Below are 12,471 nucleotides of genomic sequence, written 5' to 3'. Positions count from 1 at the left end.
CCCACTGCACTATCCCCTTACTATGGGCACTTAAGTTTCCTAGCTATAGAAGCAGAAGCCTACAAGCTCCAGTGAACACGTGTGTTGCCATGGTGATCATTTCCCTAACACCATGGCTTTCAGTCATTTTCCTGATCAAATCCATCAGTGGTTGTTCATGCCTTGCCGAGTAAAGCCCGAGATCCCTGGCCTGCTCAAGGACTCGGATGCAGTTTCGACTCTGGCTCCGCAGCTATGATATCTCAGAAGACGGCTCTGCCTCAGACTGCCCCATAGAGCTAAAGTTTGTTTCTCATTCCTGCCATGTACTTGCAGGTTCCCAGGCTGGAGTCCAGCTCTGAGTGATCACTTCTACTTGAAGAATGGCTGGCAAGAAATATAAAAGCGGAGGTGAAATTCTTTTTCTGCTTTAGCTTTCAATCTACAGTGTGGAATCACATTATGGAAAAGCAGCACAGTTCAACGAGTTCAAGAAAGCACAACCTACTTTTTTTGCGTGGCTGCGAAGGAGACGCTGACTGGGAGGCGGCACCATTAGCGGCACTCTCTTCTTCTTCTTTAGCTTCTACTTTTACTTCTGGCTTCTTTTCATCCACTTCCATTGGTTCTGATTTCTGCTCTGTTGTATCTGATTCTTCTTTAACTTGGGAAGATCCTTGTAGATCCTCCTCCATCATCTTGAGAAAAACAAAATGACAGATAATGATATACAAATATCAAAGACTTTTATTCTAATTCGGCATTATTGGAAGGCTCTTAAAGATCTACAGGCTTGTTAAAAACCTCCCCTAGTCAGAGCTGCATTTATCATTCCTTTTCTCTCGCACAAGAAAGAATAGAGCATTTGGTGTCAGTTGAGTCGCTTTAATACAGTATCAGTACAATTATAGTCCTAATTAAAAAATTTACATACTGATATGCTTAAAAATTACATGTACAAATACATACCATCACCTGCTCAGTAGTTTTACATATAGATATTTCTAGTTTGGAACAGAAATCTCCTTAAAAGTTGAGGCAAGGATTGAAAACCAAATTGCTCAGAGGGACAGGCAGGTGAAGTAAACAAATGCAACAGGAGGTATGGTGTGAGACAGCAAGTAGTAGTAGAGACTCTGGCCATGGCTGGTGCTCCCATCCAGATTGCTGCCACGGAGGACTACAAACACAGTGCTTCTCATTTTTCAAGAAAAGCCAGAAATCTAGAATTTAATTTGTAATTCTCCATTTTAAAAAATATTGTGTGAGTCAAACAAAACACATTTGTAGGCTGAATTCAGCCCAGTCTGCCAGTTTTCAACTTCTGCCACAAGTTAATTAGTAAACGAATACATCTCCTCTGCAATATAACTCTGCAGAACTATAAGTGAATGAAGAACTGCAAGGAAAAAGTTACTGGATGATTAAAACATTCAAAATATAAGTCTTTTCACCTGAGTGTATTAGCTGTGGGTTTGTCATATATGGCCTTTATTATATTGAAATATGTTCCTTCTATCATAGTTTTTACCCTATGAGAGTTTTTATCATAAAAGGATGTTGAATATTGTCAAATGCTTTTTCTGAATCTACTGGAAGTGTTTCTTCCTCTTTAATTTCTTAAAATAGTTTAAGAAGGATAGGTATTAATTCTTTGAATGTTTGGTAGAATTTACAGTGAAGCCATCTGGTCCTGAACTTTTATTTTATCTAAAATCCGGAACAAGCTGGGATGTCCACAATCACTACTTCTATCAACATAGTATTGGAAGTCCTAGCCACAGTAATCAGACAAGACAAAGAAGTAACAGGCATCTAAAATGGAAAGGAAGAAGTAAAACAGTATTTGCAGATGACATTATACTACATACAGAAGACCTAAGACTCTGCCAAAAAACTATTAGAACTAATAAATGACTTCAGTAAAGATGCAGAATATAGAAGCAATATACAGAAATCTGTTTTGTTTCTATATACCAATAACAAATGATCAGAGAAAAAAATTAAGAAAACAATCCCATTTATAATTGAATCAAAAGTATAAAATACCCAGGAATAAATTTAACCGAAGAGGTGAAAGGCCTGTACTCTGAAAACTATAGGACACTGAAGAAAGAAACTGAACAAGATACAAATAAATGGAAGGACATAACTTGCTTATAGATGGGAAGGATTAACATTATTAAAATTTCCTTACTACCTAAAGTAGTATATAGATTCAATGCAATCTCTATCAAAATAAGAATGGCATTCTCAGAATTAGAACTAATCCTAAAATTTACATGGAACCACAAAAGACCCTTAATAGCCAAAGAAATTCTGAGAAAGAAAAAAGAGCGAATTATCATGCACCCTAACATCAAACTATATTACAAAGCAACAATAATCAAAACAGTATGGTATTGGCATAAAAACAGATATAGAGATCAATGGAATAGAACAGGGAGTCCAGAAATAAATCCTCACTTATATGGTTAAGTGATTTATGACAAAGGAGGCAAAGATATACAATGGAGTAAAGACTGTCTCTTTAATAAGTGGTGTCGGCAAAACTGTACAGATACATGCAAAATAGACCACTTAGTTCCTAGCAGCATCTTTTTGATATACTTCTTGGAATAAGGGAAACAAAAGAAAAATAAACAAATGGGACTACATCAAACTAAAAAGTTTTGACAGCAAAGGAAACCATCAACAAAACGAAAAAACAACCCATTGAATGGATGAAGATGTTAGCAAATAAAATATCCAACAGAGAATTAATATCCAAAATATATAAAAAACACATATAGCTTAACACTAAAAATATAAATAATCCAATTAAAAATGGTCAGAGAATCTGAATAGACATTCCTTCCAAGAAGACATACAGATGGTCAACAGACACATGAAAAGATGCTCGACATTACTAATCATCAGGAAAATGCAAATCAAAACTAGAATGAGATATCACCTCAAACCTGTCAGAGTGTCTATTATCAATAAATCAACAAATAACACATGTTGGTGAGCATGTGGAGAAAACGGAACCCTCATACACTGGTGGTGGGATTGTATTTAGTGCAGCCACTATGGAAAAGAGTATGGAGGTTCCTCAAAAAATTAAAAATAGAGCTGCCATACAATCCAGCAAATTAACTTCTGGGTATTTATCTGAAGAAAACATAAACACTAATTCGAAAAGATATACACACCCCTATGTTCACTGTAGGATTATTTACAGTAGCCAAGATATGGAAGTAACCTACATATCTATCAACAGATGAATGGCTAGAGAAGATGTGGTGTTTGTGTGCATGTGTGTGTGCACGTACATACATACACACACACATACACACACAGGAATATTACTCAGCAATAAAAAGAATTACATATTGCCATTTGTGACAAATGGATGGGCCTAAAGAGTATTATGCTAAATGAGTAAGTTAGAGAAAGATAAATACTGTATAATCTCATGTGTGGAATCTTTAAAAAACCAAACCAAATGAATTAATAAAACAAAACAGAAACAGATCCATAGATATAGAGAACAAGGTGATGGCTGCCAAAGGGGAGGGGGTGGTAGGATAGGAATACAAACAAATAAAAAACCAAAAACCAAAAAACATAAAAAATCTACAGATATCTTTAAAAGAAAACTTGTGAAAGGTTACCATTATAATTTCAGTTTGAAAAACACTAGTTTCTAAAACAGTGCTCTCCCAAGCTTTGCATTTAAAAAACATAGAACAAAATAAAATAAAATTCAAGTGCTCTTGGTTTTGGCAGAATAAAATAAACCCGTACCTAATATCTAAAAATAAATAGCCAATCTGTTTTTGATTATGGGTTCGAGTAGAAAATAGATTAAACAGGATTATTAAAAACAAAACGCAGGGATATCCATGATAGACCCCTGGCACCTACCGCAGACCCAGGCTCTGCCTTGGGTTCACCAGCATCTGGCTCAATGTCCTCGGTCTTGACCTCAGCCTTCATTTCCAGTGGTACATCAGGTCCTGGTTGCTGGGAGCTGGTTTCAGCACTGGCCACTGAGGATGGAGTGGGGACCCTGTTATCAATGCTGGCTGCTGCCTGGGAAAGCTGTGAAGAAACCAAAATCATTTAACAAGACAATATAAATGATCTTAAACTCTATTGCTCACCCAATATACAGTTTTGTGTTAGAATTTCTCAATACTAACCTAATAAACACATCTATTTGAGAGAACTGAAGAACAAAAAGCTGAAATAGAGGAGTTCTAGAGGAAGTCAACATCAGGCAGAAAAACAACTGACTTCTTTTCTAGAATGCAGAGATAGAAGTGTAGAGCTTGTACATGTGGATATAAAATTATTTTCTGGAAGTTTGCTACCTAAATCACAGACCTTTTATTTTAAAATTAATTCCCTCCAATAAGAGGATTAATGCTTATGGTTAAGAGGCTGAATTATAAATATATAAGTATATGTGTAGGAAGGCGAATTAAGCGTCTATATGGAATAAGAATGTATAATTTAGTTTGTTAAATGCAAGAATAGTGGCAGTACTGGTGGCAGAAGAATAAACAACATTAAGAGAAATAACCACTAAAAGAATTCTAAATTTTCCGAGTTTTACCCAATGAAGTTTAAAGTAAACAAAAGACAGTGTTAAATTAGAAAGGGATATTTAAGTGTACAGCTCATTCTCTAAGATAAATCAGCACACTTCCTATGGAGAAATTCAAATAGTAATGTTATCTTGGGATTGTTGCTGGGATTAATTTTGACATTTTATAAATAAATATCCTCAGTCACCAAGAATAAAATGAATTTGTTTCAGGGGGAGGAATTTTCTAAGTTAGACTGATAAGAAAATGGATACTAAGATTTCAGTGGTAACTGCGGAGGGACATGGAGGTGACAAGAGGGCAGCCTCAGGTCTCTGGGTCAGTGGGGCAGTCCAGCCTAAGAGAGCACATAGACTGGGCATTGCCCACAGGTCCACAGAGGACTAGGTAGATCTGAGCCACAGGAAGTACTAAACTGGGTCTGCCATTTTGTCATAAAAAAGAAAAGGCTTCTAAGTTTGAAAACAAGTCTGATGGGCAAGATCAAAGCACATACAATCAGGAATGTGACTAAATATTCGTGATATTAGGAGAAAAACTACCAAAACTCAGAAGACATCAATCTAGAACCGATAATGGATGGGAAACACACTGCTCCTATATACAGGTAGTGTAAAAAGTCTACAAGGACCTATATGTGATTTCTTTATAATTGCTGATTTTTGCAAACTCATTTAATTAGGAAAGATAATCGTTAAGTCATGTCCTGCCAAACAGCCTTTGGAGCCAATGTCGGAAACAAAACACAGCTCATTATGGTTCGATTAGAGTGTAGTTACTTTTGGGGGTTGCGCTAAGATGCTGCAGCAACTTCATGACAATTTTTTATGAGAAAGCTCTCATCTAAGAGTCTCAGACCAAAGATGACAGACTAAGAGGCTTACCGGTGTGCCAGGAGGCTGGCCATGCACAGGAGTCGGCTGCTGCTGAGATGACTGAGGGGTAGCCACGGATGGGGGCTGGACTGGGGTCTGAGGCTGCGGGGTCACCTGGGCTGCTGCCTGGACTGTAGGGGTGCTCTGGGCTTGGCTAGCACTGGGCACTGAGCCGGGAGTTGGGGTGGGAGTCTGCCCGGAAGACGAGACAGGAGTTGATGGCTGGGTAGGAGCTGCTGGCTGGGGAGGAGTCATCCCAGGTGCCGTCGGATGCTGGAGAGATGGCATGCCAGCAGCTGTGGAAGCAGGAGGTGGCGTCTGGTGCAATGGTGATTGTGTCACTGGTGGGCAAGGTAGCTGGCTAGCCTGGGGCCCAAGCATGTTCAAGGGGTTAGGAAGAGCAGCACCAGGCACCTGTCCCTAACAGAGGGAATAGAGTATGTTAAAATTACTTCCCCCATTTAAAAATGAGGCAACAGATTTGAGGAATTAAATATATGAAAATCTAATCATGGTTTCTGAAGAGGTCTGCTGGTTTCACAGTTATGTTTCATTTGTAAAAATGTACTGAGCTTTAGACTTATTATAACATGCACCTTCCAATAAAGTTAACACTATAAACGTTTCCCATACTTTGATTTATATAACTGTCAAAATCTCTAGCTTATACAAACACATATACCTTTAGTTACTAGCTTATGTTCCATAACATCCTTAGACCAATAAAGAAGTATTCATCTTTTTTTAAAAAATGAGTTATTGAAACATTGAAATGTTTCAGTGAAGTGGTTTCTAAAATGGGGACACCCTTCAGAATATCTGTAGACAACTGAAAAAGCAACTGTGAATTACTGATCTAGAATGGGGGGGTTTGCAAACTATTGCCCATGGACAAATCCAGCTAGGTGTCTGTTTCTGTACTAAAGTTTTACTGAAACATAGCACATCCATTCATTTATGCACTAATGAACATGGCAGTGGCTGCTTTAGCACCACAACAGTGAAGTAAGTAGTTAAGAAAAAGAGTATATGGCCCACAAAGTCAAAAATACTTAACAGGACAAATCTCCTAACTTGTTATAAAAAAATGACACGTTATGGAAATTAAGAATTAATTAATAGGTATTTAGTAAGTAAATCTAGTGTAGTCAATGACTTATTCAATGTTACTTCATGTTAAAAAATTAAAACATAAATTTTAAATTTCGGGGGAAGATCTGGCCTGTTGTAAATACATGTACATCTGTATACATCAGCACTCTAATGCACTGTAATTGACAATTAGCAAAAAGAGAAAAAAAAGGCAGTAAAATGAATGGAAAATAGTTCTCTTCGGCTTTAGACAGAGTAAGTAAAAACACATTCAATAAGAGAGATCCAGTTAGCCTGACTTCACCTGGGCAGTTCAGAGACAGGCAACAGGATACACATATCAAATCATTACCAGTAAACTCAAGGAGCCTTTCCTCACTCTTTAAAATTTAATGTTTCTCAGGATTACATATTAAACTGAGAATTCAAAAGACACAAATAAAAACCAAGAAAATGACAACTAAAAACCCACAAATCAAAACACAAAACCCACAAGCCAAAAACCACGATCCATTTGCATGAAATTCACCCTGAGATGACAAGAATAATTCCAAACAAGGTAAAAATGACAGGATGAAATGAGGAAAAATCAAGAGATGCTAAAAGTTAAAAATAAAATGTGTAGTCTAGAATTCTAATTTCCATGAAATAAGACATGCTCAGGTTAGTAGGAAGCTGAGGCTACATCAATGTAGGCAGTACAAAGGCCCAAAGGTAAACGGTACCTGTGACACGCCTGTCTGGGCCGCTGGTTGCCCCATGCCTACACTGTTCACACTCATCGCCCCACTGGATGATGGGAACTGGTTCTGTGGCAGAAACTGGTTCTGCGCAGGTGCCTGGGCCATCATGTTGTTGGCATGTGCACCCATCATGTTTGGAGGCTGAGGCATTCGGGAAGGAGAAATGGCCATCTAAAAGACAACAAGTATTATTGAAAGTTTAGAGGACAAAGGCTAAAGTCTTCAAGATAAACTAGAAGAGACAGAAATCTTAAATCCTTCCTCCCTCTCAGGAAGAGAACCATCTTCTGGCTCCCAAGCACTTTGCCTGCTTTCTCATACAAAGGTCTCTAATGAGCCAGCTTCAGATTGTTCTCTGGATAGCAATCAATAACGTGGTATAATTTCAAGTTCAAAATATGTCTTTATTAGTTCTCTGAAGCATCTGGAAAGTAGCCTCAGGAGAGTAAGCTCTAGGAGTCAACAGACACTGACAAGTCCCTCTTTGGTTACAAATCTGAGGCTGCCTACACCATCATTAGAACTCTCGTGTCTCAGAGTCACAAGTTCCTATGAATTTAGCATTTTAATAAAAATAAATAGTGGTCAAATAATTTTCATTACAGTAATGAAGACCAAAGGAAGAGAGATGAAGGAAATAAAGCATAACCCAAATCCAAAGAAACAGGTACCGTAAGCTTCTAGACAATCTACAATTTCACTGCTTAGAGAATTTTCCTTATTTGGGCAAGGCCTTCTCAGCACAGCTAAGGCAAGTAGAAGGACTTACCCCTGGAACGGAGCCCATGCTGTTCATTGGGACAGAGTGGTTCATGGGGGATGCTGCGCGCGGTCCCATGGGAGCTTGTGGCAACTGTACATTCCCCAAGGACATCGGATTAAATGAATTTATCCCTGGAAATGTACCCACAATGGTTCATTAGGAAAAGCATCCACAGGAAGAGAATTACAACTCAACGAACTCTAAGCAAAATAAGGTGGAACACACACACAACACATATAACTGAGAGGAAATCACCCAGTTAATCAGGTAAGACGGTTAAGTAACAGATTTCTCATATCCAGGAAAAATGGCACCAATGGAGGTGAGGGTGGTATGGTGGTGAAGCTGGTGTGGTGCTGGTGGTGGTGATGGTAGTGGGGACGGGGCAGAACAAAGAGATGAGGGTAGAAAGCCAGGTAAACCACAAAAGCGAGGCCAAGGAAGCACTGATCAGGATGGCAGCACTTTGCACAAAAGCACCAAAGCAACTAAGGACATGAGGCTGCATTGGGAAGGTACTATCAACAACTATGGAGGAGGTGAAACTTAAGGCCAGGGCGCCCATTTGGGTCAAATTCTCACTAATGCCTTCTGGAGTACCTAGCTCCTGTCTCCTCTCCATCCCCATTACTCTCTTCCACTCTCGGCCTCTCCTAGCTCTTCAGATGGGTTTACATTTATTATTAGAATTTGGGATAAGACTCAAAATATGGGACGTAGTTCTACAGTGTAGCAGTTAATTAGCACGTCTGCTTTACACGCAGAAGGTCCTGGGTTTGCGACCCAGTGGAGCCATGGTCCATGATCTACGGCCATGCCACCCTGAACAAGCCCGATGTCTGATCGCGGAAGCTAAGCAGGGTCAGGCCTGGTTAGTACTTGGATGGGAGACCACCTAGGAAGACCAGGTGCTGTAGGCATAAATAATAAAAAAAATAAAAATACTCAAAATATGGTTTTAATTTTGCACGAATATTAAGTGTTTAGAAAGTGCCCAAGGGTGGCCAGTTCTCAACCTTGGCCTCCTCTCTACAGACTCAAAAGATCTCATTTTCACAATACCCTCACTGTCCTGGGGCTGCCCACAGTCTGTCAAGAATGTCATACCGTAAAAGATACCTCAACTAGCCGCCAAGTATCTCTAGACCATGGCCTCTTGTTCTCTGTAATTTCCCACAATCCTCTGTAAACTGTTTCCTCTATAAGATGAGCCTATCTACCATGTCTTTTTCAGTATACATTAAGATTTCCACAATTTTATTTCAGCTTGTAAAAACATCCTACTGTTCAATTCTCAATTTGATAAGAACTGCAAAAGGTTTGAAATGCCCCTCGTCCCCAAACTCCCAAACTAAAATGACTGCTTCAACCAAGTAAAAACTATAAAATTTCAACTTGAGAAAGAACCTTTAAAGTTGTTCAGACCAGCTGCCAGTACCCCAGCCAGCTACAGACTGAGTACAAGCCCTCCTGGCTATGCTTGACTGCCTGCACTTCCAAGGCCCAGAGTAGCCACTGCTCTTTCTCCACCTCGATCCCAGTGGTACTTGCTGCCCAGGACTGGCTTGACACCCTCTCCTCTCATTTATTCAGAAATGTTTCCTTCCCCCACCTATAACGCTTTTTTGGGAGACTAAATATGACTCCAAATCTTTTTAGAAATCTTTTCTATGATCTCCTAACTTCCAAATACAACCGATATTTGTACTGCCTGTGGAACTAATTCTGCTAATCAGCAAAAAGAAATGGAAGGAATAAGAACTACAAATAAATAAAGGGGGGATGGGGAAAAACCAATATACTTTGTGACTACTGAATGGTAAACCAAAATGTGATTCAGAGAAATAAATACCTTGCATACGATTCACTGGCAGGGGCATGGGCCCATCTGCAATGGGAGAAAAAAAATGGTTATTTAAAATAATTCTTGACTTAGGAATAAGGAACTTTATCTTGAGGACCTCTAACTTAAAGGGAAAACCAGCGACAGGTCCAGAAGCATTGTGCATTCTGATACCAGTGCACCCTTTAAAGGGCCTCTCCATGAGAAACTCAATGTCCAAAAACAGGCCAATGCACAGTGTCATGGCCACTATCACAGTTTTGGGCTTCCTGAGAACATAATTCCATATACTTAGAAACACACTCCAAACACAGAAGATAAACCAAGCAAACAGACTAATGGCTGGTAGAAGGAAATGAAGTCCTTACTTGGAGGTCTCACAGGTTGTGGCTGTGGAATCCCAGGGGGCTGTGCCCCTGGGGCTGGTAAGGCTGGCTGGTTACCCAAGATGCCTTGTTTGTGTAAACGTGACCTTCGTTTTTCTTCTAGTTCTTTTTGTATCTTGTAGATTTTCTCTGCTAATAAGTGATAGTATTCATCCTAAAAAGCGGTAACATTCAATATTAGGCAGTCCAAACTATAAAAAACAAAAGATGTTTTGTATGTTCTAAAAAGCTAATGAATTTTTAAATTAAATACATTAATTAAAGGTAAGTATTCAATACTTCTAAGTAATAAAACAAAGGCCCAAATTCTTATTGAACTACTAGTTATCCCACAGGACTTAACAGATAGTAGGTATTAAAAGCACCGTTACATTTCATTCCACAGCTGAACCTCTTCTTCGATATTCACTGGTGCTGGCAATAACACAGTATGAGCATTATAAACAATGCCCACATGGATGTGGACATGACATCCATGGTAAAATGCAATTTCATAAACCTTATTGATCACTATAGTGGTGACATTGTAGTTAAATAAGAGAGTTGTGCAGGGACCTCATGTCTCATCTAGGAAGTCTCCCTGGTCAGTCTCCTCAAGGTGATGAATCCACCTAACTAACGCATGTGCCATTTCCAGACAATAAGCCAGACAGATAGAGGCTGTTACATCTATTGTAGGTGTTGTGCAGGCTAGAACACATATGCAACCTACCCGGCTGTTGGCAGACTCATACATGTCCCCTTCTACTTTCTTAGCGTAGGCCACTAGGTTCTCCATGCGGCGATCCTTCAGAGCTGCAGGGTCGGGTGTTGGGAAGATGGCTTGGACGCTGAAAGAACACCACAGTCTATCAACCCATTTCAATACAACATCAGTATCTTGCCATTTTATATGACATGGAAAGAGAAGCTCATCTACCTACAGGGGCGATACACTGTTGAGAGAAACCCCAAATCTCTCTCACCTAATATATGAGTATAGAAATAAAGTTACTCTCTAGAGACAATACTGACCTGTTGACTTATCTACAAGTCAAACACAACATTTTGCTTTACAATAAGTGCTGGGTCATCTCGAAAATAATATGATTTTAAATTCCTAATTTTTAAACTATTTGTTACAAAAATTTTTAATTAAAATAATGAAGAAAAAAGCTCCAAGGGAATCGAGTTGGTCAACTTCACCTTCAATTTAACTTAACTAGCTCAAGAAAGTTAACTATTAATTTTCTGTATGTTAACTGACTGTGTATGATGGTACTGTCATGCCATCTGTATTCACTAGACCTAAATTCCCCCAATTCTCAGGGATCTCCACAACTATAATCTTGAGCCATAAAATAAGACAAAGCTTCTGAGCTAATCCCAGCTCCCTCATGCATCCCAGGGCTCAGAGGACAGGTCTGGCTGCACTAGGAGTCTTGGCCTCTGTAACATAGGTCACAGTTCACGCCCTTCTCCAGGACAGAGCTGTGAATGTTCTAATGCATCCCCGACAGGGACACAGGGTCTGGAATTCTCTGACTTGCCAGCAGTACCTGCGGCTCCCTAAACAAGGACGTGACCATCTTCAATTGTCATCTGAGGTATAGGGGACCACTCAAGAATTAAATCAGGTATTGATAAAACTGCAAAACTGTCACATTGCCATCAGCCACAAAATGTTTCCATCACATGAGAATAATGAGTGAGGCGGGAACATACAGTTTATGCACTAGATGGCTCCGCAGGTCCTGTGTGACATGTTCATGCCAGCTTTTCCGAACGCCAGTATTAGAAGGAGGTGCTGCTGTAGGTATAGTGCTGAGGGTTCCGATATTTCCAGAGTTGGAGCCATCATTCATCAGTGGGCTAAGGGAAGAACAAGAAAACTTCATCCATCTACTGAAGTGACTCAAATGTACTTCAGTTAAATAAGGTCTTCAACCATACGAGATTTTTAAAAAGTTTATGTTAGGAGAGCCAAATGATGTATATACAACAAAACTGAAACCATGTTTTTTCTATTATCTACTCTACATTTGTAATTAGAAGAAAAATGGCATCTCCACCCCCACCCAAACTACTTTCTCTGCTTCATACTTAGAAAGAATCAAGGAGTTTTGTGTTATTCCCAGACAACTTGCATGTGCGACTGTCACTCAGATAGGAGCCAAATGAAACATGGATCTTACTTTGTGGCCCCAAGAGAGGTC

At 39.3% G+C, this 12,471-nt stretch overlaps 1 protein-coding gene and 1 pseudogene across 1 annotated transcript in view; one reads left to right on the top strand and one right to left on the bottom strand.

The window, feature by feature from the left end:
• CREBBP (CREB binding protein) overlaps window positions 1-12,471 on the bottom strand; it is a 121,397-nt gene that overhangs the window by 33,769 nt on the left and 75,157 nt on the right. The window contains 10 exon segments of the mRNA XM_006913877.3: window positions 488-677; window positions 3,889-4,065; window positions 5,459-5,869; window positions 7,267-7,455; window positions 8,054-8,178; window positions 9,900-9,935; window positions 10,259-10,430; window positions 10,989-11,106; window positions 11,981-12,127; window positions 12,451-12,471. The exon segment at window positions 12,451-12,471 is cut by the window's right edge and continues 20 nt beyond it. Coding sequence (XP_006913939.1) covers window positions 488-677; window positions 3,889-4,065; window positions 5,459-5,869; window positions 7,267-7,455; window positions 8,054-8,178; window positions 9,900-9,935; window positions 10,259-10,430; window positions 10,989-11,106; window positions 11,981-12,127; window positions 12,451-12,471 — 1,586 coding nt within the window.
• Window positions 8,852-8,967, top strand: LOC112481616 (annotated as a pseudogene).

This window comes from Pteropus alecto, unplaced genomic scaffold (genome assembly GCF_000325575.1).
Source record: "Pteropus alecto unplaced genomic scaffold, ASM32557v1 scaffold44, whole genome shotgun sequence".
NCBI classification, from domain to species: Eukaryota; Metazoa; Chordata; class Mammalia; order Chiroptera; family Pteropodidae; genus Pteropus; species Pteropus alecto.
The sequence above is the reverse complement of the archived record's forward strand: the minus strand, read 5'-3'. Positions and strand labels throughout refer to the sequence as shown.